This window comes from Callorhinchus milii, unplaced genomic scaffold (assembly GCF_018977255.1).
Source record: "Callorhinchus milii isolate IMCB2004 unplaced genomic scaffold, IMCB_Cmil_1.0 Scaffold29, whole genome shotgun sequence".
Lineage (NCBI taxonomy): Eukaryota > Metazoa > Chordata > Chondrichthyes > Chimaeriformes > Callorhinchidae > Callorhinchus > Callorhinchus milii.
This window is the reverse complement of record NW_024704770.1, coordinates 1,098,248-1,124,552: the sequence shown is the minus strand read 5'-3', so window position 1 is coordinate 1,124,552 and position 26,305 is coordinate 1,098,248. Positions and strand designations below refer to the sequence as shown.

The 26,305-nt window shown below is 46.2% G+C and overlaps 1 protein-coding gene across 2 annotated transcripts in view; it reads right to left on the bottom strand.

The window, feature by feature from the left end:
* The window catches only part of pbx4 (pre-B-cell leukemia transcription factor 4), a 204,813-nt gene extending 194,526 nt beyond the window's left edge, over positions 1–10,287 (bottom strand). For both annotated transcript variants that reach the window (XM_042344733.1, XM_042344734.1), the window contains exons 1-2: positions 10,060–10,287; positions 3,401–3,474 (exon numbers count right to left, since the gene is read on the bottom strand). In XM_042344733.1, the coding sequence (XP_042200667.1) occupies positions 3,401–3,474; positions 10,060–10,238 (253 nt within the window). In that variant the 5' untranslated portion in view covers positions 10,239–10,287. The remainder of the gene's footprint in view (positions 1–3,400; positions 3,475–10,059) is intronic.
* Positions 10,288–26,305: the final 16,018 nt, after the last annotated feature.

Here is a 26,305-nt window from a genome sequence, read left to right as displayed (position 1 = left end):
GTAATCCAAAAGGAATATTACCTCTTGGGGAACAAATGGCTTCAGGGCCTTTTACAGGATAGCATAAAACTATTTGTTTTTAAAAGTAATAATAGTAACCCAGTAAATAATAATGATAATAATCTTTGCATTTGATATAGCGCTTTTGACATCTTCAATGATGGTTGCACCTTGAAGATTACTGAAGGTTACTCAAATAAAGTTCATAACCACCAAAGCATACACACATAACAAGAGCACTCCATGAACAAAACAGATCATGAAAGTGTTAAGTGCTTGTTCAGTTAACAAGAGGCAGAAACTTGGGAACTTCTCCAACATAAATAGCTCCTGGTTATTTAGTAACCGACTGTCATTTCAAGGGACAGTACTTTATTTCAGTATTGGGCACGCTAGTTTACTTCTTAAAACTGAATCACCTTTAGTTTTGGGACGTCGTCCCGACATTGAAAGGCGCTATACAAATGTAATTTGTTGTTGTTGTAGTTTAAGTAAATCAGAAAACTTTACATTTGCTCTCCACAAACAAACATAACTTCTCATCTTAATAAATATGATCTCATTTTACTGGATCTCTGGTGGCTCTGTGAGTTTATTCATAAGTATCTAAGACATTTTGAAGGCAGAGATCCCAAATTCGATACCCAGTCTATACTGAGTCTCATTTAGGTTGGTGCCAGAAGCCATTATAATAGCCCTTAGTGCCCAAGGTTAGGGAGAGTAAAATCATGGTCCAGTTCCCAATCACTATCCAGTAACATTGCTGAAGAAGGGCATTTCAAATGCCAACGTGACTTGTCAGCTGCAATGCCAAAATAGAGCAATGAGGAGAAATCTAAATACTGATAACAGAACTGAACTCATTCTTATTAAATAGAAAACTAAGAAACAATGTGATCCATGTCTACAGGCTTTACTTCAGACGCAAGCTATTATTATCTTGTACTTTGGTTATATTAGCTTTGTGACAGAATCCCCCAAAATCCTGGTTTCATCTGAGAATTATTTCTTTAAATCTGGCTAGTTCAAGGCATTAAGAAGAAGTTTAGAATATTTATTCCATACCTGCAGACCCCCTCAAAATATATTTTGCAACATTATGCACTCAATTGCGCGATGTATTTTTGGAGAGAGCAATCCTGCACCTCAAGCTTGCAGTTATATTGCAGCCAGATGCACGGCAAAGTGAACAGAAGGATTTAAAGCTCTATTCTTTGTTCTGGTTCACGACAAAAAAAATCCAGAACTGATAGACCAATTACGACTCCCTGCTTTGTAGCTTATTGTATATTTATTTCTTATGTGAGAAAACATATTCAGCAGCCAGATCCAAAAACAGATTCTGATTTTGTGTGTGTGTGTCTGTGTGTGGGGGGGGGATAAGAGAAAGGATGAGGAAAGGAGAGTGCTACAAAATAAAATACTCATGACCAACAGTGTGATATCTCCACTCAAGCTAATCACAATCACGTTGGCCCCATTTGTGGATAAATGGGTCATATTACACAGCTATCCATTACATACACGATGTATGGAAGAATGAATTCTTAGATTGTAAATAGATTTATATTTTCAGTAAAATACAACCCTTAAGATATCAGAATTGAAACACTGCAATATTTTTCTGTCAGGTTCACACTCCTGATATAATCCTAGGAAAATCTAGGATCCGAGAAAATTTCTCAAATGTGCTCAAAAGACCAGAGCAAGACTTCCTGCAGTCTCACAACTCCAGCTGCCAGTTAACCATAACATTTTTTGGAATGTTCCAACTTTCACAAAACTGCAGCATCAACTGGTCTGAACTAGAATATGCAACTTAATGGGGTTGCCAGATTCATTTCATTATAATTGTAAGATAGTGTTCAAGTTTCCTTTTACCGAATACCGTGATCTCATTTATTCCCAAACATGACATTGGGGAAATGGATTTAAACACACAATGTGGATTTAAACTTCAGAACATTAGAAATTAAGGCATATCCCACCCATACTGTGCCTTTGAAAACGTCGGCTTAATTGCTTGTACAGGAGCCACACAAACTCTGGCAAAAGGTGCAAAAACCTAGGTTCAGCCAATTTAACACAATCTCCTAGAAAACTCACACCAAGAAGCAACGAAAGAAATATGCATTTTCTGCATCAGTCAATACTCAAATCTCAGCAAAATTTATTCACGAGGTCTCTCTTCGCGTTATCCAACTTGAAATAGTAGATTGTAATTCACGCCCGTGAGATCAATGGCATCCAAAATACACACAAAAAAGGGCCATCTTGGAAAATAAGTTTTACTGTAGACCATGATGGATTTTGAAGGCCCCAAATGAACCGCACACTTAAAAAAAAAATCAGCTATTGCATTGATCCAACAAATGAAAGATCAGACTCACTGACCAAGTAAATATTCCCCTTGCTCAAGGTGCCAGCTATTGTTTTTTTTTCAGCGTTCGCTTTTGAAAACGTTTATCTTAGAAACTGTTTAAACGGTGTCTGAAAACAGCGATTGAACCGCTTTTTTGACTCTCTTCACCACCCCCACACACACACACACACAAAAAAAGACTTGTCGGTAGGCTCATTAAATATCTTCAGGACCGACGAAGGTCCCAAGTTTGTGAAGTGATCGCTGATCTGCAGATAATAAAAGGAAACGGCAATGCCTTTGTCCTAAAATTTTTTGCAGCCATTGTCCGTGCACAAAGATCTCCAGCTCTGCCATTTCCAGCCCACAGAACCCTTTCTCGGTTGACACTTTTCACACACCAGGACTTGAGCCTCACTTTTTTTTATAAAAAACACACACACACACATCATTTTCTCGCCGCGACGCGCAGTAAGAACCTGCAGCGAAAACCCTTGTGCTCCCTCGCTCGCTCTTACGAATTTTTTTTTAAGGGGGGGGAAAAAAAAGTTTAGCAGCGAAGTAGTTTATTATAAATCCCCAACGCTGCTGAATTCAGCAGGTATCCAGCTGCAAACTGGGGGGGGGGGGGGGGGGGGGATAACAGGACGCTCGCCTCTCAATGCTCAAGTTTCTCCCCAAATCGTATCTTTGCATTTTTAAAAAAAATATATGTATATATATATAAATGAAACGAGTTCAGCGATTTTGCAAATCCCATATCGCCAGCTGCCCAGCACGCCGACTGCCCGGGCTGGGGCCAGGCCAGGCCAGGCCGGACAGACAGCCAGACAGACCGAGCCCAGGTTAAAGCAGAGTCCGGCAGCCACTGCTCCCCCCCCCCCCACACACACACAACCCCCACCCACCCCCCACACACACACTTCTGGCTGCACTAAAATGGCGGGTTGGGTTTGGGAGAAATGCCTCTCCCTCTCCCCCTCTCCCTCTCCCCCACTCACTTGTCTCACCACGAACAGCGAGTGGTTAAAGCAGTACCTGTTTTTTCTTTGATTTCGCATAACACGCTGAAGAGAGCCGGTTTCATCCTGTGACAGTTTAACGCGTGTTTCCTGCAAAACAACACCCAGACAATAGCACATCAGAGACTGGCGTCCAGTGAAAAAACACACAGTTAAACGCCGCGAAATATTGAGGATGCACAATATCGGGGATAGGGGGGGAGGAGGGGGGGGGGAACTAGTCATATCTAAATTATTTTTCAAACACAGACCATTAAAGAGCGAGATCAGCCCAGTCACTTCTGTAGGGAGTCACCAGCTGCCGCCCTCTCGCAGTGTGTCCATGAAATAACGCGCCACACGAAACGAAATTGCTCTCTCTTTTTTAAGGCTAAAGGAAGCTCGGAAACTTGGGGTTTTCGCTCGAGCCGTTATCGGCGCATAAACATCGAAATGTAGAATTTTTTTTTAAAAAAACGTGACTCGTTCGTCAGGTGCAAAAAACTCCCCAAATCTGAACACAAACCGCACTCGCCACTCGCACGGTAACGTGTAACAGCTTCTCAGCTGATCAGAGAGGCGTTCAAACTCGGCGCTCTTTTACACTTCATTTTGTGATATGTACTCTCCTTTCGCCCCCATTACCAACTCTGGGAGTAAGGTTCCCGAGGCTGCCGAGCATGTGGCTCCACTCTCAAAGCCATTCAACTTCAGTTACACCTCCAACATTTCTGTCTTCTTGGTAAATTATGGAATGCTAACAGTTTTTATTAGAGTAAATGAATCCATTTAATAGCTCGTAGATTATTTCAAATACTACTCTGGTATAGGAAAGCAGCTCGGCATCTTTCTGGTGAAGTATGTCTGGTACAAGCTATTACATCTATGGTGGGATAATTATATTGACTGAAAGGAATATGGTCTTAAAGTATTCCCCATTTAACTTGCTCAAAAAAATCAAATTAATGTTCATTACCCCCAGTTATATCCCTTTACAAATAAATATTCCACTAGATACACTTTGTCTCAATACAATGCATACTGCTAAGATTACTTAAATCATAACCCTAAAGTACAAACTAACCCTTAAACAAATAAACGTGATCTCTAAAACAAAGGAAACCTCTTAACCCTGACGTATTTAGTGAAGCGTGAGGCTAATTTTCAAATCATAGACAAACCTATGACCCAAACACACTTCAATTAATCCTATGATGTGCTCCCAGTTTACCAGAGTTTAGATTAAAATATGTGAGGTTAATGTGTAACTGCTTATTGTAAAATATTACTGGAACCATAATCCTATACCGTGGACAATACCTAATTTCACAAACACAGAGTTCAACAAAATGGCTATTCCCTAAGAACATTCTTACAACTCAAGGTAGTTGTCAAACAATAGGAAACGATTAGTTGTATAGACACTTTAAATTATCTAAAAGAAGTGAAAGCACGAGACAAATGTCATTTTTGTACTGTATTCCTCATTTATATTCGGTGCTGAAATTTAAAACTGAAAAGTGTACTACACAAGCTACAAGGAAAAAAAAGTTACAAAACCAGGTCAGGAGAATTACATTTCAGCACAACTGTTTCCAAGCCATTATTGTCAATTAAATTTAATTAAATGCTTAAACCACCATTCATGAGGAAATATACACCTAAGGGCAGTCCTACACCACACCGCAGATAGTATATCAAATAATGACATTAGATTTACTGACATTTTAGTCATGAAACATTAGAGAATGAAAAGTACATGACTGCTTATCAGTGGAGAAAAAAATTAAACCACTCAAAGTAATTGTATCCCACATATATTTTCAAATACCTCAGACATTTATTTTATAATATAAATACTACAGAGTTCTATTACAGATAAAAAAGTGAAACTAGCAATTATTGTACTATATTCATGCTAGTTCACTGGATATTATGTCCAGCAACAAAAATACATTAACATACATTAAAAACTAAAATAAGCTTTAGCAAGGCCTAGAATCCTCAGTCAATCACACTCTTTCTAAAATGCTTGAAGTTGACCAAGGACAAAAATCTACTTGCCAATTTCAGTCTGACGAAAACAAATAACTCAAAAAGAAAAGCACACACTACCGCTCTTAGTTCTTCCACCACTATACCTTAAGCTCAGAGCAAATTGTGCCTCCAGCAGATCATCATTTTGGAAAAAGCAGATCCACAGAATCAGACTACACCACCATAAACTATCGAGAAAACGCAAATAATCACAGGTACCACAACATCTAGAGAGATGTAAAAATACAACTATATACATGGTGCGTGGCAAAATATAAAGAATGCCCATCAAAGTAATCATTTACTGATACCAGTAAGAATTGATGAAATGACAAATCCAGTTCAAAAATCTATCACTAGGAACACATTTTACTTCAATCTCAAGTAGGTTTGGTGGGGATAAAACACTTATAGTACTGTCAATCACATCAACTGGTTTGTTGCAAACCCGCAGTATTGGTATATACTCATTACATCCTGTAGGTTTTGTAACAAACTCATTATTTAGTGCTTTGCGTTTTTGCCACTTGTGGGAATTGATTTTTTTTACACCTTGCAATTTACCCCTCCCAAAAAGGGAGCAATTCTCTATTTCATTTAACCACAGAAAACTCCAGCAGTCTCTGTGAACGTGCAGAAAGAAATGGTCTGCCATGTATTTATGCAAATAACATTAGATTAAATATCAGACAATTCGGTACCATGCAAAACTTTCATAAATAAACTTAGAATGAAAGATAATAACATTTCAAATAAAAGCTAGTGTCAAATATAATCCTCAAATTCACTGGTTATTGATGCACTGATTTCTTGGTATTTTATTGCAAATTGTGAAGATTTCTTTAGTGAATTCAGGCAGCTAAAGTCTTGTTCCTAAATATGCAGCTAGTTAGATTAGAAGGTTGCAGATATCGCGGAATCACATATCTATCTGTTCAAGCAATCATTTTACTCATTGCTGGGGGGGGGGGTTTAAAATCTTATGAAAAATAAATATGTAAAATATGTTTTAGGTACAACAAACACCAAGCAACAAGCTAAATGTCAAATTTGTTTTAAACATTGAGCTTTACATGTCTCAATGTGCAGAATGCAAAATAATTTGCAAATTAAAAGACAAGTAGTGTACAGATCAACAAAAAGTGTATTTTCAGAAAATCCAAATATATCAAAAAAAACATTTATCTAATGACCCCCCACCCTCACACACACAATCATCCAAACAATACCAGGCGTACCTTAACAGTAACACAACTACTGTGATCTCATGGAAAGCAATTGTACATTTTACGTTCATATATGGTAGCCAGCAATTGAAAAACCCTGTGGCAATTGCTACTGCATCCCATTCTCCATTTAAACTATATATAATGTAGTCCAGTTGAAAGATTTAAATTTGCCAATACCACATTTGCTTCCTGTAGATCTCTTTTGTTCTAAATATCTTATACTGCACAAGTTTAGCACCCGAAACAAAACAATTCACTCAAAATGGAAAAAAGGTCTTCCCGCATGAATTTAAAATGTGAAACATTTTGTGTTAATAATGGATAACTTAATAAAGTACTTCCAAATTTAGTCCAAGCCCATACCGAAAGATGCAGATGCCATACTTGTTAATAACTCATAAGAAATTGCTACTTTCAAAATGTTACCCGAAATCTGTTGTGTGAAGAAACAAGATGATTTTAAAATTAACTAAATCCAACAGATACTTACAATTCGGAAGCGAAAAATTATTTGCAACGGTCGATCATTTCAATCAATTATTCAAAATTATCCAAATAACAAAAAGCTAATTAAATGTGTGTTGCACAGTATTACGTTAACTATGCTAAGTAAAACCCAGCTTTAATTAAAAGTAAACTGATTCAAAATTTAACTTGCCTGCAAATAGACTAAAAGACAGAAAATATACTTCAACATTTATTTAGTTATTTAACAGTGTCACCGGTTTTCCATGCAACACTCAGAACTGGAGTGCAAGTAAGTTCTAAAGCCTCAAGGCTCTAGTAATTTTATTGGGCTTCGAAGCAAGCTGCATCCTGGCCTAATTTCAATTCCCCCCTCCCTAATCTCATATCCATACTAGTCACAATGCCAACACTGACTGGCTTGATGACAAGTTGATGAAGAGATTAATTATCTGTTGATTAAAATTTGTAATCAATTAATTGCCCTATAAAGTATATAGCCAAAGGATTACAGTTCGAAGCACGATATTTATGGATTTTTGTATCATCATATTCATTTAAAACGCGTTGTACGATTCATTGTAATTCTATATATTACACACAATCAACGATAAGTACTGACACTCCGCTCACGACTACAATCACCTATTAGTACTATCAAAACACTATCTGCATTACCCCAAGTGACTATTCCATCACTTGAATCTTTTTCTCTCGCACACTCTGATATCCACCCTCCAGAAACTAAAATATTATAAATATGGGTATTAGCAGTTTTGACATTTGGGCAACCTTCAATTTTAAAGCACTTTTGGGGACAATCTTTATATTATCATCATGGTACTACTTAGATTACTTATTTCATCTTTGTGTGCAATTCTCTTTTCTCATCAATTCGCAATTGCAATAAAACAAAGCATACTATAAGATAATACAAAGAATCTTATGTACCATGATTTTTAATCAACTACCCATTTAGGCAAGTATAACGATGGCAAACTGATCCTTTCCACTGTATTTTTCTAAATGTATACTGTGGGTGTGATTCAATGGTTCCAAATGGTTACTTACGAGTGTGTGATTCAAAATACATACTGGTCTTTCAATAAAAGTGCGTCGTTTATTTCTTTTGTTCTATGTAATCCACATTTATTTTAGCAAAACATTTGGCAGTCTAGGGATATTAATTTCTTATTTGGTAGAAAAACAAAACAAGCAGATTATGTTGTGCCCCACCGATTAAAAGACTGAACGAGAGGCATATAACAATACATTTTCAGAGGTTGGCCAATGTTGTTTGAGAGATTTTGAAGTAAATTAGAATGTCACTTTAATAGTTTGTAATCAAAATCAATTATTTACAAATGTAAAGGTGTGTGGCTGCTTGGTTGCACGCTGTACTTTTCATAATCCAAACATTTCCTTCCTTTCCAAGCCTAGTGTGCTTTAAACAGCATCCATAGGAATGAATACGAGGAAAAATACTGCTGGATGTTGTGTAAAAAAGGCAATATTTACTCTTCGCCAAAGGAAACAGAAACATTGCAGCTCCCAAAATCACAAAATCTCTACATTTAACCCAAACAACTAATTTGGTGTGAAGAGCAACTCGGTTATTTGGGGGAAAAGAGCTTTCACTTTTGCTGTGCATTTGCACAGGAGGATCATTAACTGTTAGCCTGATATTGCTGGGGGGGGGGGGGGATAGCTGTTTATTTTGTGTCAGCTTACGACTCGATTTATTAAAAAAAAGGTATTTTTTTTAAAAAACTTGCCGGGGATACCTTCCGTTGTCCTCTTGTACACAAATCCATTAGCAAATTTGATCCAAAGGTCAAGAAGCACATTAGCTAAATAGAAATGTAATTAGCATTTGGCTTATAAACTATGGCTGAAGAGCCAAAAAAAAGAAGTACTGGATGTTAAGATTTTAGTTTCGCTCTCAACACAACTCGCACGACCTCTGTAGTCGCTTTCTGCCCATTCCCTTCAGAAACTAGAATGGATTTGGCTGCAGTTATTATATTCGTTGCCCTTATTACTGTTAAAAAAAATCACCCATGAGCAGAAAATAAAATCTGTCAATTATTCCCTGCAAACCACTGGCTTTGAACGGCATCCAGTGATGTAAAATGCTGGAGAGACAGCCTGCAATGTATTTATTTATTTGCGAGTGAAAAAACAACCAAACAGGTTTAGTTAGGAACATTTACACAGTAAACTCATTTCCCCGGGAAGTCGGTTTAGTAATTTTATGCATTGAGTGTGTTTCCTTCTCTCTCTCTCTCTCCCTTTCTCTCTCTCCCGAGACAGAAAGTGCACAAATCTGCCACAATTCAATGCAAATTGTCTTTCTCTTCTCTCTCTATTTCCTTCTCAAAGAGACTTTTTTTGTGTGTGTGGGGGGGGGGGGGGGGGGGGGGGGTTGGGGTTCAACTCATACAATCCCGAACAAGCAGGAGAAAGAAAATAAAAGCATGTGTGAAGGAAAGGAGGAAGGGAGGAAGGAGAGGAGAGAGAGGAAAGTTTTTTTTTAAAAAATGTAAAAAATCTGATTAAAAAGTCGATGAAAAGTGGAAAGCCTTCCCAAACAAAACAGAAAAGCACCCCGACACTTATGTATTATTTATTAGCTATACTGTGGCAAGTTGTAAAGTCGATGGGGGGAGTGGGGGGGGGGAGTTAAAGCCTCCCCCCCCACCCCACATCTCCCAAAATAAAAAAAAACCCCGACATGTATTTATTTATCGTATGTATTTATTTGGTGAGTTATCATTATATTTTCTGCGTGTGTTAAGGTGTAAATCTTTGTTGGGGAGGGACGGGGACGGGGAGGAGGAGGAGGGGGAGAGGCGATGTGGTCCCGTTTGTTATTCCACTGATGTTTGTTATGTTAATGTTTATTATATGAATGTTGTTGTGATGAGCTGAGCGGGGGGGGGGGGGGGGGGGCAGTGGTACTGACCTGGCCTGAGCCTCGTCCAGGCTCTGGTCAGTGATGGTCATGATCTGCTGAAGGATGTCCCCGATGTCCTGTTTGCGTCCCTCGGGGTCGCCTCCGTCCGACTGGGAGTGAGGAGGCAGCGAGTGCACGGCCATCCCCACCCCGGGGTGAGGCTGCAGCAACCGGGACTGGTCCTCCATCACACACTCACACCGCCCCCCTTACACAGTCACACACACTCACTCACACCCACCCCCCCTACACACTCACACACTCACACCGCCCCCCTACACACTCACTCACACCCACCTTACACACTCACTCACTCACACCGCCCCCCCTTACACAGTCACACACACTCACTCACACCCACCCCCCTACACACTCACACACTCACACCGCCCCCCCTACACACTCACTCACACCCACCCCCCCTTACACACTCACTCACTCACACCGCCCCCCCTTACACAGTCACACACACTCACTCACACCCACCCCCCCTACACACTCACTCACTCACACCCACCCCCCTTACACACTCACACACTCACCGCCCCCCCTACACACTCACCGCCCCCCCTACACACTCACTCACACACCGCCCCCCCTTACACACTCACTCACACACACCGCCCCCCCTTACACACTCACTCACACCGCCCCCTACACACTCACTCACACACCGCCCCCCTTACACACTCACTCACACCGCCCCCCCTTTACACACTCACACCGCCCCCCCTTTACACACTCACACCGCCCCCCCTTTACACACACTCACACCGCCCCCCCTTAACACTCACTCACACACCGCCCCCCCTTACACTCACACACACCGCCCCCCCTTTACACACTCACACACCGCCCCCCTTTTACACACTCACACCGCCCCCCCTTTACACACTCACACCGCCCCCCCTTTACACACTCACACCGCCCCCCCTTTACACACTCACACACCGCCCCCCTTACACTCACACACACCGCCCCCCCTTTACACACTCACACACCGCCCCCCCTTTACACACTCACACCGCCCCCCTTAACACTCACTCACACACCGCCCCCCTTAACACTCACTCACCGCCCCCCTTACACTCACACCGCCCCCCCTTTACACACACACTCACACCGCCCCACCTTACACACTCACACCGGCCCCCCGCTTACACACACTCACACCAGCCCCTTACACACTCACACACACTCACACCAGCCCCTTACACACTCACACCAGCCCCTCACACACACACACGACCCTTACACACTCACACCGGCCCCCCCTTACACACACAGTCACACCGCCCCCCCCCTTACACACACAGTCACACCAGCCTGTACACACTCACTCCGGCCCCCTTACACACTCACACACACCAGCCCCTTACACACTCACACACACCAGCCCCTTACACACTCACACACACCAGCCCCTTACACACTCACACACACCAGCCCCTTACACACTCACACACACACCGACCCCTTACACACACACACACCGACCCCTCACACACACTCACACACAGACCCCTCGCACACCAGCCCCCCTTACACACTCACTCACACCCAAGAGTATAAACGAGAGAGAGAGAGAGAGAGAAACTCCTCAGTCAGTCACAGACAGTCAGACAGACACAGAGAGAGAGAGAGAGCAACGAATCTCTGAGGTAAAAGCTATTAAAAAAAAGTAAAGCCGTGAAAAAAATATATATATCCTGGAAACGTCAAACTGTTTCCCCTTCTTTTTCTTTCTCTCTCTCTCACACACTCTCTCTTCTCTGTCCGTTGTGTCTCTTCTTCTTTTTCTTTTTTTTTAAAAAAATCCTTCTCTCTCTCTCTCTCTCTCTCTTTCTTTTTCTCTCTCAGTCTCTGTCTCTCTCTTTGGTGCGGCTTTGAAATCCAAACGGTGGGGAGAAAGCGCCGCGAACGGTCGGTCGGTCGGTGTCAAGAGGGAGGCGACAGCGGGAGGACGGCGTCGACGCGCTGTCGGTCGGTGGTGGTGTCGGTGATGGTGATGGCGGCGACGAACCAGGACCACGACGACGACGACGACTTGACGGCGGCGGCGCCGCGTCTCCTCAGGACCAGACGCGCGAGCGGACGACAACGACGCAGCGCGCAGTTTGAAGTGCAACGGCCGCCGCGGCTCGAGCGCGCCTTTCCCGGGTTTTTTCTCTCTCTCTCTCCCCCCCTACCCCCCCCCCCCCACTCCCAACGCTCACGCCGTACGTCATGCCCCCCCCCCCCCACCTAACCCCCGCCCCCTCCTCCACCGCAAACCCGTCGCCATTGGCCGGGAGCCGCGGCAGCGCCGTTGCTAGGAGACCGCCCCACCCCCACCCCCACTTCCCGCCCCGCTTCCCTTCTGCCATTGGTGGAGCCGACGTTGATTGACAATCGCCGCTGTGCTTCCTCTCCCTCCCTCCTCCCTCCCCTCCGGCCCCGCCCCCCACCCCGGCCCCGCCCTCCACCCCCACCTCGGCCGCGCGGGGGAGAGTGATTGACGGGCGTTGCTGGGAGACGGCCGCGGCGGTGATTGACAGCTCCGGCTGCTAGGCAACCAGCCCAGGTCCTCCCCCTTCCCCCCCCTCCGGGCACGCGCGCGGGGCCGCGCGGGTGACGTCGCCAATCGGGATGATTGACAGGGCTTTTGCACGGGGCGGCGGCGTGCAACCGTGCAACACACCACCGGGCCAGCCTTTGCACACCGGTCACGAGCACCGCTCACACAATCAGCCTTTGCACACCGGTCACGAGCACCGCTCACACAAGGGAGCCTTTGCACACCGGTCACGAGCACCGCTCACACAATCAGCCTTTGCACACCGGTCACGAGCACCGCTCACACAATCAGCCTTTGCACACCGGTCACGAGCACCGCTCACACAATCGGCCTTTGCACACCAGTCACGAGCACCGCTCACAGAATCAGCCTTTGCACACCGGTCATGAGCACCGCTCACACAAGGAGCCTTTGCACACCAGTCACAAGCACCGCTCACACAAGGAGCCTTTGCACACTAGTCACAAGCACCACACACAGGGGAGCCTTTGCACACTGCTCACGAGCACCGCTCACACAAGAAGCCTTTGCACACCAGTTACAAGCACACATACAAGGGAGCCTTTGCACACCAGTTAAAAGCACCACACACAAGGGAGCCTTTGCACACCAGTCACAAGCACCGTCATACAAGGGAGCCTTTGCACACCAGTCACAAGCACCGCTCATACAAGGAGCCTTTGCACACCAGTCACACCACACACAAGAGTCTTTGCACACCAGTCATAAGCACCGCTCACACAAGAAGCCTTTGCACACCAGTCACAAGCACCGCTCACACAATGGAGCCTTTGTACACTAGTCACAAGCACCACACACACAAGGAGCATTTGCACACCAGTCACAAGCAACACACGCGGGGGCCTTTGCACACCAGTTACAAGTACCGCTCACACAAGGAGCATTTGCACACCAGTCACAAGCACAGCACCTGCAAGTGATCGCGTACATATATATAATAATAGTAATCTTTGCATTTGATATAGGCCTTATCAAGATGTTGAGACGTCTCAAAGCGCTTCGCAGAATACAATGTAAAGTGTGTATTTTGTGGGCGAAACGCGGAAGCCGATTGCGCACAGTGAGGTCTCCACAAACAATTGTGGATAGAGTGGCCAAAATATTCCCTGCGTTTGACACAGTGCTTTGAGACGCCACAAAACGCGCTGCGGAGTGGATCGACCGCGTATCCCGTGGGCAAAGCGCAGCAGCCAATTGCGCACAGCAGCGTCCCACGAACGGTGACCAGATTTTAATGCCGTAGCAAAATGGGAAAACCCTTTTCCCTCTGAAGGCGAGCGTCACTGACTGAGCCTTTCACGACGACACAGTTGTGCGAGCAGCTAACGTCACCGGTTAACCACCGCTGCAATCATCCGCGCGCGGGTGAACAAAGTCGCGGGCCAGCAAACCGCCAAGCACAGTCCCAAGGTGAAGTTCAAAGTCGGCAATAATAATAATAATAATAATAATAATAATAATTCTTGCGATCGCGTCTGCGCGACGTCTCAAAGCGCTTCGCGGGATACACCGTAAAGTGAATCTGACTGTGTATTTTGTGGGCGAAGTGCAATGATGAGAAGGGAACTGCAATTTTATGGCGCCTCGTTATTCAAAAGATACCAACAACGACAACAACAACAACAATATTACGTGTGTGTGTGTGTGTGTGTGAGTGTGTGTGTATAGCGTCTTTCGTGTCAGGAGGACACCCCAAGCCACTGGATTATCAGTGTTTCCGACCCAAGATGGGGGTCGGGATCGGGGAGGGACTTGACATTAGGAGCATTTGATAATAGAAGCTTTCATGGAGCACCTCAAAGCGCTTCACAGGGCTTTTACTGCAAAGGGTAGTGACTGTGCACTTGCAAGCCGAACACAGCAGCCGATTTTCAGCGCAGGGATGTCCGACGAGCAGCCACGGCGTGTGCGGCCAGGTTTATTCGGGGGATCGTTGGCCAGGACACCTTTCCGAAGAGGAGAGACAAGGATCGCGAGGTCCTCACCATCCACCCGAACGGCCACAAGTGGGGCCTCCGTTTAACGTCTCCCCGAAAGATGGCACCTCCGACAATGCACCGTTCCCCCAGCGCATGGGGAAATGTGGCGTCCTGTAGCTTAGTGGTTGCACATCGTCTGAGCCGATGCTCCAATGCAGTGCTGGGGGCGGGTGGGGAGGGGTTGCACTGTCAACAACAACAACAAGATTCCATTTAGAGAGCGCCTTTCGCGTCGGGAGGACGTCCCGAGGCGCTGAAAGGCGCTCGAAGGTGACATTCCCATTTTGTTACTCGTTTAAAATCCGGTCACTGTGCGTGGGGCATTGACCCGTGCGCAAACTGGCCGCCGCGTTTCGCCCACAAAACACAGTCACTCCACTTTACGGTATAGCCTGTGAAACGCTCGGAGACGTCTCGACGACGTTATATATCGAACGCAAGGAACTTGATGTGACTTCGACCGCTTCCACAGTCCCCTCCGGCCTGCTCCATGTTTCCCGCAGTGCCCGCCCCACCATCGGTGGTCGGTCCGTCATCCTTTCTGCCCCCACCCTCTGAAACTCCATCCCGAAGCCCCTCTGCCTCGCCCACCCCTCCCGTGCCTCCTTCAAGGCCTGTCTCAAGACCTTCCTTTTCGACTGTGCCTGTGACTGTCGTCTTCCCTCCGCCACCCCCTTTGACCTCCACCTTCTCTGATCCCAAACCCCAGGTGGGGTGCGAACCCCTCATTGTCCAACACCTCGAGACGTCCTCCCGACATAAATTTGTTGTTGTTGTTGCCTTGTGACGGACAGCATCATTGAGTGCGCACCACCCAGGGCGATAAACACAGTGATTTTTATTGGTTCGAGCCAAAGTATCTAATAAAACAAATATTGACTGCAATTCCAAGCTCAGAGGAGTAAATTACTGGCTCTCAGGTTGAGGGAGATTCCCTTTGCCTTCAGGCCTTTCTAACATATCTCTCACTCGCCGCGTCCCCTGGGGCAACGGTTGCCAGTACACCAACACCCCCCTCCCCACACACCACCCCCACCCCTCCCACCGCCTCCCCAACACACACACGTACGCTCAATGACTTCCACATCAAAACGAGCTGATGCAGCACGAAGCCCATCTGTAGCAAGTGCACAGTCTGCGCTGTTTCCTGGCAGCCTTGACTTTGACTAACCAAATCACAGCACTGCAGGTTATTGAGTGGGACGTTAGTATTGTGAAGGAGTGGAGGGTGGGGGGGGAAACGCACGGATGGGGGCGATGCAGTGAAGTTCCCGGGGGTCGGAGTGGTCAGAGCCCTCGCCTCGCAGGCGAGAGGGTCTGGATGCAGAACCTTAGGCAAGTTTCCTTCACTCCACTCGCCCCTGTTTACCCAGCGGTCAGAAGGAACCCGGTTGTCAGTCGATTGGCGGATCGCTTTTCCGGGGGTAATAATCCCTTCACAAACACAAACACAAACAAACAAAAGAAATGCGGTCACTCAATCCACGGCTGTTTGGTGGGGACGCTGCTGTGCGCAATCGGCTGCCGGGTTTCACCCGCGAAATACAGTCCATTCACCTTACGGTATATTCGGTGAAGCGCTTTGAGACGTCTTGAAGGCGCGATAAGGCGTTACGTCAAATGCCAGGAGTATTATTATTATTATTGGGACTGAGGGACATTGAAACTGGCTCACCTAATTACACGTTTTAAAATCAGCGGCTTAGACAAGAGGTGCGATCAGCTTTGTAACCCAGATCGCAAGAGTTGAAGAACATCTCAGAGCGCTTCACAGGATTTCGTGTAAATGGAGTGACGCTATATTTGTACGCGAACACAGCAGCACAATTACACACAACGACATCCAACAAACAGCCATGAAACGAGTGACCAATTTTTATTTGAGGGATTGTTGGCCAGGACACCGGGAGAGAGAAACTTGCTTCTCTTTTTGAGGAGCGCCGCGAGGTCTTTAACGTCCTTGGTTTAACATCTCATCCGAAGGAGAGAGATTTTCTCTCTGTAGATGAAACGATCGCGAGAGGACCTGATGGGGGTATATCAAAAGGTATATCAAAACCTTTCATTTTATATCAAAATGAAAGGTTTTGATATAAAAGGACGTTGATAGGCTGAGGCAGATTCATAAGACCATAGGACGTAGGAGCAGGAATAGGCAATTCGGTCCCTCGAGTCTGCCCCGCCATTTAATAAGATCATGTCTGAACTTCTAACCTAATTCCGTTTACCCGCCCTATCCCCATATATCCCCCATATATCCCCATTTCCTTACTCCATAAGCCTCCGTTTACTTGGCAGCAAGTAGTCGATTGGCGGTTCCTTTCTGAGGGTAATAATCCTTCGCTAAAAATGGTCGCTCAACCCATGACTGTTTGCGGGACACTGCTATCCGCAATTGGCTGCCGAGTTTCGGACACAAAATATAGAGATATAAATATATTCTGTGAAGAATATAAATATATTCTGTGAAGCACTTTGAGATGTCCCAACGACGTGATAAGACAAGGATTATTTAAGTTCAAGGATTATTATTATAATATATTTTTTAATGTCCTTGGTTTTAAGGTCCTTGGTTTAATGACTCGTCTGAAGAATGACACCTCCAATGTTACGGCTCAGACTAGACTGCGCGTTGAAGACCAGATGCGGGGTATGAATCCACCACATCTGACCCCGAGTTAAATGTGCTTCCAACGAAGCCAAGCTGACAACAGTGGAAGGTGTTCCCGTTGGGGAAACTGGGAATGTTTGCATCGAAGCTGGAGCAATTGAGAGGTGAGCTTCCACCTCCTAAAGGCTAAAGACTGGCTCGAATCCAATATATATAATATATAACAATACAATCCTTACATTTGATATGGTGCTTATCCCGTCTTCGAGACGTCTCACAGCGCTTCACAGAAAAGACTGTAAAGTGAATTGACTGTCTATTTGTGGGCGAAACGCGGCAGCCGATTGCGCACAGCAGCGTCCCCCCACAAATATGTTTGTTAAAAAAAAATTCTCGAGGGATTATTACCAGGTGTGTGGAGTAAGGAAACATGCCCAAGGCTTCTTCCTGACAGCAATCGAACCCAGCCAGCTCTCTCGCTTGTAAGGCGAGTGCTCGAACCACTGAGCTACAGGACTCCCAAGATTAATATTAATATAGTCAAGGGTCTACGTGGAAAAGTTTGCAGTCTCACATTCGGAAGTGACTAGACAGTTTAGACTGCACTACGTTATGCAGAGGATGTGTGTCGGCCGGGCTCAGCGGTAGGACTCTCACCTCTGAGTCAGAAGGTTGTGGGTTCCAGTGCCTTGGGACGTCCTCCTGACATGGAAGGCGCTATACAAATTTTAATTTTGTTGTTGTTGTTGTTCAAGCCCCCACCCACCACCTCAGGACTAGGAATCACAGAGTCTAAGATGAGGCACTGGGGCTGGGGCTCAATCCCTCTGACGTACCCCCTTCCTCCCCACTTTCCAAAGCCGCCTAAAGACCTTCATTTTTGATCGTGTTTACAGTCACCTCCCCTCTACCTCCCTCTACCCCCGGCTCGTCCTTTGAATTAAACGTCGGGTCTTTGACCTCACGTAGTCTCAGCTGATTCTCCAGTGTAGTGTTGGTGGGGGAGAGTGACATTGTTGAGGTGCCATCCTTAGGATAAACCGAGGTCCTATCTGCCTGTTCAGGTTAGTAATAATAATAATAACAATAATAATAATAATATTAATAATTCCTGTATGTGACATAGCACCTTATCACGTCGTTGAGATGTCCCAAAGCGCTTCACGGAATATACTGTAAAGTGTAGCGACTGTGTATTTTGTGGGCGAAATATGGCAGCCAATCGTGCACAGCAGCGTCCCCACAAACAGCCGTGGATTGAAGTGACTCATTTTATTTAGGGTTATTATCCCGGGAAAACAATCCGGTAAATCGACTAACAACCGGGTTCGTTACTGATGGGCGAACAGAGGCGTGTGTGTGGAGCGAGGAAACGTCGCCCCGCCCGGGGATCGAACCCGGGTCCTCTCGCTTGCTTGAGCCAGTACTCTACTCGACTCTACGTTAAAAATTCCGTTGTCACTATTCGAAAAGGGGAGTAAATCCTGTGAAGCGCTTTGAGACGAGCTGCCGATAATGAAAGGAAGGCGCCATATCAAATGCAAGGATTATTATTATTATTATTATTATTACTGTTGTTATTAATATTATGCCGTTTGAATGAGATTTGCTGGCCCTCAGTGTGTAACCTACAGTAAGTGCCTCACTCAGTCCTTATAGTTTTAGCATTTCTTGTACTTTCTGTTAACCGCGGTAGCGTTTTCCCGTGGTTATAAAGTGGGTTGCAATTGAGTCAGCAAAGAGAGTCTGTGCCAGGCTTCTTGTCCCCATAGGACTCAGTCTGTTTATTAATGTCAGGACTCTACGTTGCTCTTTCCCTTTAATGAGGAAATTAAAAGCAGGTGTTTATTATGGAGTGACGGACAGTTTATTGCTGGGAGACGACAGATTTGTTTGTACTTAATCCAGTGTCTGCACCAGGTCTACGTTACTCTTGTGTCCACTGAGCCTCAGTACTTAGTATGGAGCCTGTGATAAGTCACCAGCCCTAGTAAAGGAGCATTTGAGCAGAGCACAACTCCACCTCAGACTGTTTATTCCCCTGTTATTTCCTTGCAGACCGGCAAATGCTTTACTTCCATTGCCGCAGACTGTTTGTGGGACGCTGCTGTGGGCAATTGGCTGCTGCGTTTCACCCACAAAGCACACAGTCACTACGCTTATATTCCGTGAAGCACTTTGGGATGCGTCAATGACGTGATGAGACACGATGCAAGGATTATTATTGTTATTAAAACTGCTTCTTAACGGGAGGCATTCCTCAGACCTCAGTACACCGGCATAACAACAATAATAATCCTTGCATTCGATGGAGCGCCCTATCCCGTCATCGAGACGTCTCAAAGCGCTTCGCAGAATATAAGTGTAGTGACTGTGTGCTTTGTGGGCAAAAAGCAACAGCCAATTGCCCACAGCAGTGTCCCACAAACAGTCGTAGATTGAGTGACCGCATTATAATTATTATTATTTTTTTGAAGGGATTATTACCCCCGGAAAAGCGCCTATCCACTAAAAAAAAGGGTCGCTGCTGATTGCTCGGTAAACAGAGGCGTGTGTGTGGAGTAAGGAAACTTGCCTAAGGTTTTGGGAATCGAACCCAGGTCCTGCGTATTAATGTCTCCGTGCACTAGGATTGGGAAGATCAGTAACAAAGGACTTTGTTACGGTGTGATCTCCGTCTCACACAGGATCCCAATGGCTCATCATCCCTGGCCTTGCTGTCCTCCACACTGTGTTATAATTGTAGTGGGATGACAAGTCTATACAGATATAAACAGAGAGCGAGAAAAAGCAAGAGCAAGTTTCCTTACTCCGCACTCCTCTGTCTACCTCGTAGTGCGTAGGAACCCGGTTGTTAGTCGATAGGCGGATCTCTTTTCCGGGGGTAATAATCCCTTCAAAAAAGTAATAATAATAATAATAATAATATAATAATAATCCTTGCATTTGATATAGCGCTTTTCACGTCGGGAGGACGTCCCAAAGCGCTTCACAGAACACACTGTAAAGTGAATTGACTGTATATTTGTGGGCGAACGCGGCAGCCAATTGCGCACAGCAATGTCCCACAAACAGTCGTGGATTGAAAATGACCAATTTATTATTGTTTTTGGTTTTGGAGGGATTATTATTAGGCTCTGTGTGGAGTAAGGAAACTTGCCCAAGGTTTCGCCCTCTGCCTGGAATTGAACTCAGGTCTCTCACTTGCAAAGCGAGTGCTCTAACCACTGAGCTACAGGACTCCACAATAATAATGTGGTCACTCAACCTACGACTGTTTGCGGGACACTGCTGTGCGCAATCGGCCGCTGCATTATCGCCCACACAGCACGCAAAGGTAATAATCTATTTCCCTCTCCAAAAAAAATCCACCCAACCCGCGGCCGTTTGTGGGGGACGCTGCCGTGTGCAATCGGCTGCCGTGTTTCCCCACGAAAATGCGCAGTCAATCCATTTTACCGCCTGTCCCGTGAAGCCCTTTCGAGACGTCTCGAAGACGTGATAAGGCGCTGCATCAAATGCGAGGGTTATTATTGTACGAGCGTGACTGTAAGGACTCTGGCAGCCAGACTTGTGTTAAACTACATTCACTGTGTCAGTCAGTGCCGTTCTGTGAGACTGCCCTGATCTCTGGTTATTTACCTTGAAATCTGGTCTTTATTATGATGCAGGCTGACACCAAGGCAATTCCTGTCTGTGTTTCTGCACCGTGTTTAAGTGCCCTTCGGGAGCTGGGACTTTGCTCAGCAGGAAACCAAGCCCTTCCCCCCCCACTCTCGCCCGCTCCCCACAGCCTGAACTTGATCCCCTGTCTTGGGGTCAAAGGAGACAGAGCGTAAATCATGGTGCTGACCTGCAGAGAGCTGAACGAGGGGTGAGAGCAGGCACCGAGACACAGCGCAGGCCAGCTCTGTGCTAACCGCGGTCTTCTTTCATCAGTGGCTGCACCGGCAAAGCCACGTTTGAACGCCGCCCCCGCCAAACGCAGACTTTTTCCGCGCAAAACGAGGGACGTTTGCTCGCCGCAACAATAGCACGCAGTCACTTCACCGCACAGTTTATTCCGTGGAGCGCTTTGAGACGTCTCAACGACGGGACAAGGCGCTGTATCAAATGCAAGGGCTATTATTATTATTATTATTATTATTATTATATCTCGCCTCACTTTGCCTTCAGTCCCACAGCCTGTGGTGGCAGCCTGGCTCAGTGGCGAGCGCCATCATACCCCGTCATTACCATCGTTAAGCAGGTACGCGGGCGCTGTGTAAAAGTTGTCGTCTGTCAGCCGCAGAGGGTATAAATGCGGGTTTCTGCATCTGCTCTCATTTTCTTCCTTAAAGTCCAGCAGCTCAGTGATTAAGAGCACTCGCCGAGCGAGCGAGAGGACCTGGGTTCGATTCCCGGGCGGGGCGAACACCTTGGGCAAGTTTCCTTACTCCACGCGCGGAAGCATTCTGTGTCTGGCGTGAAGGCGGCGGGGGGGGGGGGGGGGGCGGTGTAAATGCAAGTTGTTGTGGTGGTGGTAAAGAGCCGCGCGTGATCCGAAGATATTTGGATTTCAGTAGCGTGCCAAGGTGTGCGCGTGTGTGTGTGTGGTGGGGGGAGGGTGGTGGGGCGGTGGCGGTGGGGGTGGGGGGACGGAGGGCTGCGTTACAGGCTGCCTGAGCGTAACATGCGATTGAAGCAAATCATCAGAAGATGTTTGCACCGAGTCAGATGTCGACCTGCGGAGCGTGCAGGAATGTGGGAGGCAGGACTCTGCCACAATGGAACTCATTACCTGCTCCGATGGGGGGAAGATTGATGCAGATTCGCATCCGCTTCCCCCCCCCCGACTCCCTCCCCATTCCCCCTCCGCCACTTCTCCCCACCTCCCTCAGTCCGGGTCTGAACCCCCACCAGGTGGATGGTCGGTACGAGGAATTCCCTGCGGAATCGAAAATTGTCCCGAAGCGGAAAAGGGTATCTAGTAGGAAAAATCAAACAAAGAAAATCGTACATAATCGTTCAATTTCCAAGAGAAATGGAAGAACAAGGAAGGCCTCGATATCAACCCAAAGCTACAACGGGTTGACTTACTGGGATCTGCAAAGCAAACCAGAAGCTCTCATAATATCAGCACCAGACCGAGCTGTTACTGACCGTTATCATTGTAAATAAGATCTTACAGAGAAACATTGATCCAGAATGGGGAACGGGCCATCAAGCGCCAGATACAGTGGACCACATATCGTCATCAAGTCCAGGCCTAACGCAATCACAGCCTCTCATTAGACACAGCAATGAGACTAAATATATTCGCTGGACAATTAATAATAATAATAATCCTTGCATTTTGATATAGCGCCTTGTCAGATCGTTGAGACGTGTCTTCATAGGATACGTTGTAAAGTGTAAAGTGTAGTGACTGTGTACGCGAAACGCGGCAGCCGATTGCGCACAGCAGCGTCCCCACAAACAGCCGTGGATTGAGTGGCCGCATTTTTTTTTTGGAAGGCATTATTACGCCCGGAAAGCGATCCGTCAAACAACTAACACCCGGGTTCCTAATTACTGCTGGTAGACAGAGGCACGTGTGCGTGTGTGTGTGTGTGTGTGTGTGGAGTGAGGAAACTTGCCTAAGGTTTTGTCCTGACCCGGGAATTGAACCCGGGTCCTCTCGCTTGCGAGGCGAGCGCTCTAACCACTATAGTCCTACTACAGTGGAGTCCTGTAGCTCAGTGGTTAGAGCACTCGCTTTGCAAGTGAGAGACCTGAGTTCAATTCCAGGCAGAGGGCCAAACCTTGGGCAAGTTTCCTTACTCCACACAGAGCCTAATAATATTCCCTCCAAAACCAAAACAATAATAAATTGGTCATTTTCAATCTACGACTGTTTGTGGGACATTGCTGTGCGCAATTGGCTGCCGCGTTCGCCCACAAATATACAGTCAATTCACTTTACAGTGTGTTCTGTGAAGCGCTTTGGGATGTCCTCCCGACGTGAAAAGCGCTATATCAAATGCAAGGATTATTATTATTATTATTATTATTATAGTACAGGACTCCACTTTGATTATTTACTCCATATTAATGTAACGGCCAACGTAGGTGAACATCGAGCAGCAAAAGTGACAACGAGAAACAACATCACGATGATCTGGGATATTCACACGTACATACAGACCAGCCAGTAATCTGTAACAAAGCAGAAATTATCTAAAAAAAAATCAAATAGTTTGTGCATGTGGTGTTATTGATGTGGCTATTATCCCAAGTGATTACAATGTAAGAAATAGCAGCTGGAGAACGTCAGGAAATATATAGATCTACAAATCAAATGTGGACGTATGTGACAATCTAAAATAAACAGACTTCCTTTAATCATCGGTGCAACTGAGACAGTTAATAAGATTATTCAGAAATGGCTGACAACCACCTCTACAGAGTGACTTAAACTGCAATAACATCATCACGATCATTATCATCATAACAACAACAACAACAACACATTACGTTCGTAAAGCGCCTTTCACGTCGGGAGGACGTCCCAAGGCGCTGAACAGTGGGGGATCAGCCCCGAGCGTGGGCAAGGACGGGGTTGGGGGGTGGGGCAGGGTTGGGATGGGGGTGGTGGGGTTGTCGGGGGCGCTGAGAGAGTAAGAGCGCGGCTGAAGCCACATCCCGATCATCAACGTCCTCACATTTGATGCGGTGCCTAAAGGCTATAACATTGAAAGGTCTCAAAGCAATTCAGTGTCTTTCATGTCAGAAGGACAGCTTCACAGCAAAGTGAAGTGACTGGGTGTGCTGTGGGGGGTAACGCGGCAGCCAATTGCCCACAGCGGCGTCCCACAAACAGTCGGGGATTGAGCGATCAATTTTTTTTTTTAGGGAATTATTAACCCCCGGAAAAGTGATCCACCAATCGACTAACAACCGGGTTCCTACTTACTGCTGGGAAACAAGAGGCGTGTGGAGTAAGGAAATTTACACAACATTTCACCCTGTCCGGGAATCGAACTCAGGTCTATCGCATGTGAGGCGAGTCCTCTAACCACTGAGCTACAGGACTCCACACTACATCAAATGCAAGAATTATTATTATTATTATTATGATGATGTCCTGTGCAGCAACTAAATTGCATGAGGAATTGGTTGGTGCAGACTTTAGCAGTGTGCGAGTTCAAATCCTCGTCCTCACCTTTAAGGCCATCCATGGCCTTACCCCCCCCCACCTCTCTGACCTGCTGACTCCCTACCAACCTGCCCACTCCCTCCGTTCATCGGGCTCCGGTCTGCTCCGTGTCTCCCGCCCGACCCGCCCTACCATCGGTGGCCGGGCTTTCAGCCTCTCTGCCCCCACACTCTGGAACTCCATCCCATGGTCCCTTCGCCTCGCTTCCTCCCTCGCCTCCTTCAAGGCCGGTCTCAAGACCCTTCTCTTCGATCGTGCCTTCGGTCACCCTCCCACCTCTCCGCCTTCCCTCACCCCTACACCACCCCTCCCCCATGCTCGGGCCCCGACACCTGACTGTTCAGAGCTTTGGGACGCGAAAGGCGCTCTATAAGTGTAATTTGTTGTTGTTGTTTATGTTGTGTGCATTATTCTCCGCACCTCTACTTAATTAAACCTTTTACTGACCAGAGAAGGGAATAATAGTCGCTTTGTCCTGCTTTCGTCCCCTCGACCACGTTTTTTTTTGCCCAGAGCCTTGACTCTTGCCAACAAACCTGCGCCTAATACTCTCCAGAATTCGGTAAGCTGGATGCGTCTCTCCAGGGAGAGAGAGAAAGAGAGAGAGAGAGAGAGTGCGCATTACATCCTATCATCTATCTCCGTGAAGTCCACGGGTAGGTGGGACACATGGACTTCTCAGCTTGGTTCTGAAGACCCTCTTTAAGCGCGGTGATGGATTTCCGCAGCTGAAATCCCCCCCCCCGCCACCCACCCCCACCCACCCAGCCCCCAAATAACTCCCCTCTACCTCACGCTAACGCGTCTCAGAGTGTCTCACGGGATTTGCCGGTGAGGTGTAGTGACTGCGCGTGCGTGTTGCAGGCGAGCTCGCTCAAAACCCAAAAGGCGACTTAGTGCAACGAGGCTGACATTTGAAAAGCAATCTGAAAGCGCACATTAATTAGCAGACATTTAATTGCGGGATGAATTCCCCGCTCAGGATTCCGAGACGCCAGCTCAGCAGCCTAATTATTTTGTTTCGAGGAATTGAATCCTGTAATTTTTTTTTTTTTCTAAATGCCGCTTGATTAATGAATATTAAGCGTGGGAAGCCGCTGGACAATTATATCCGCATTTACAAACAAGTCAATCTGCCGGGCAGGTTGTGGGGTCAATTAGCCTTTTCATCATATCAAATAAGGCAGCTTTACGGTGTTTTGCCTGGTCTGCGGCTGCGATTCCATAATCTGTTGTTATCTTCCCACTAACAGTAATAATCCTTGCCTTTGATACCGAGGCTTATCACGTTGTTAAGACGTCTCACAAGATGCACTGATATTTCTCCCATCAAAGTACAGGGTGCACAGTCGCGCCACTTTACAGTATTTTTTCCGTGAAGCACTTTCAGACGTCTCAATGACGTGATGAGGTGCGATCTCAAATGCAAGAAATATTACGGAGCTATTATTACTTGTAAAGTAGATTGACTGGATATATTTTGTGGACGAAAGCCAAACAAACAGTCCTGGATCGAGTTGCCAAATTATTATTATTTTGAAGGGATTATTACCTCCGGACAAGCAATCCGCCAATCGACTAACAACCGGGTTTCTACTTACTGCTGAGTAAACAGAGGCGCGCGCCGGTGTGTGTGTGTGTGTGTGTGTGTGTATTTATGTGTCTGTGGGTCTGTGTGTGTGTCTGTGTGTGTGTCTGTGTGTGTATGTATGTGTCTGTGTGTGTGTCTGTGTTTGTCTGTGTGTCTGTGTGTTTGTCTGTGTGTCTGTGTGTGTCTGTGTGTTTGTCTGTGTGTCTATGTGTGTGTGTCTGTGTGTGTGTGTGTATGTTGTGTGTGTGTGTGTGTGTGTGAAGTAAGGAAACTCGCCTAAGGTTTCGCCCTGACCTGACCCGCCCGGGATTCGAACCCG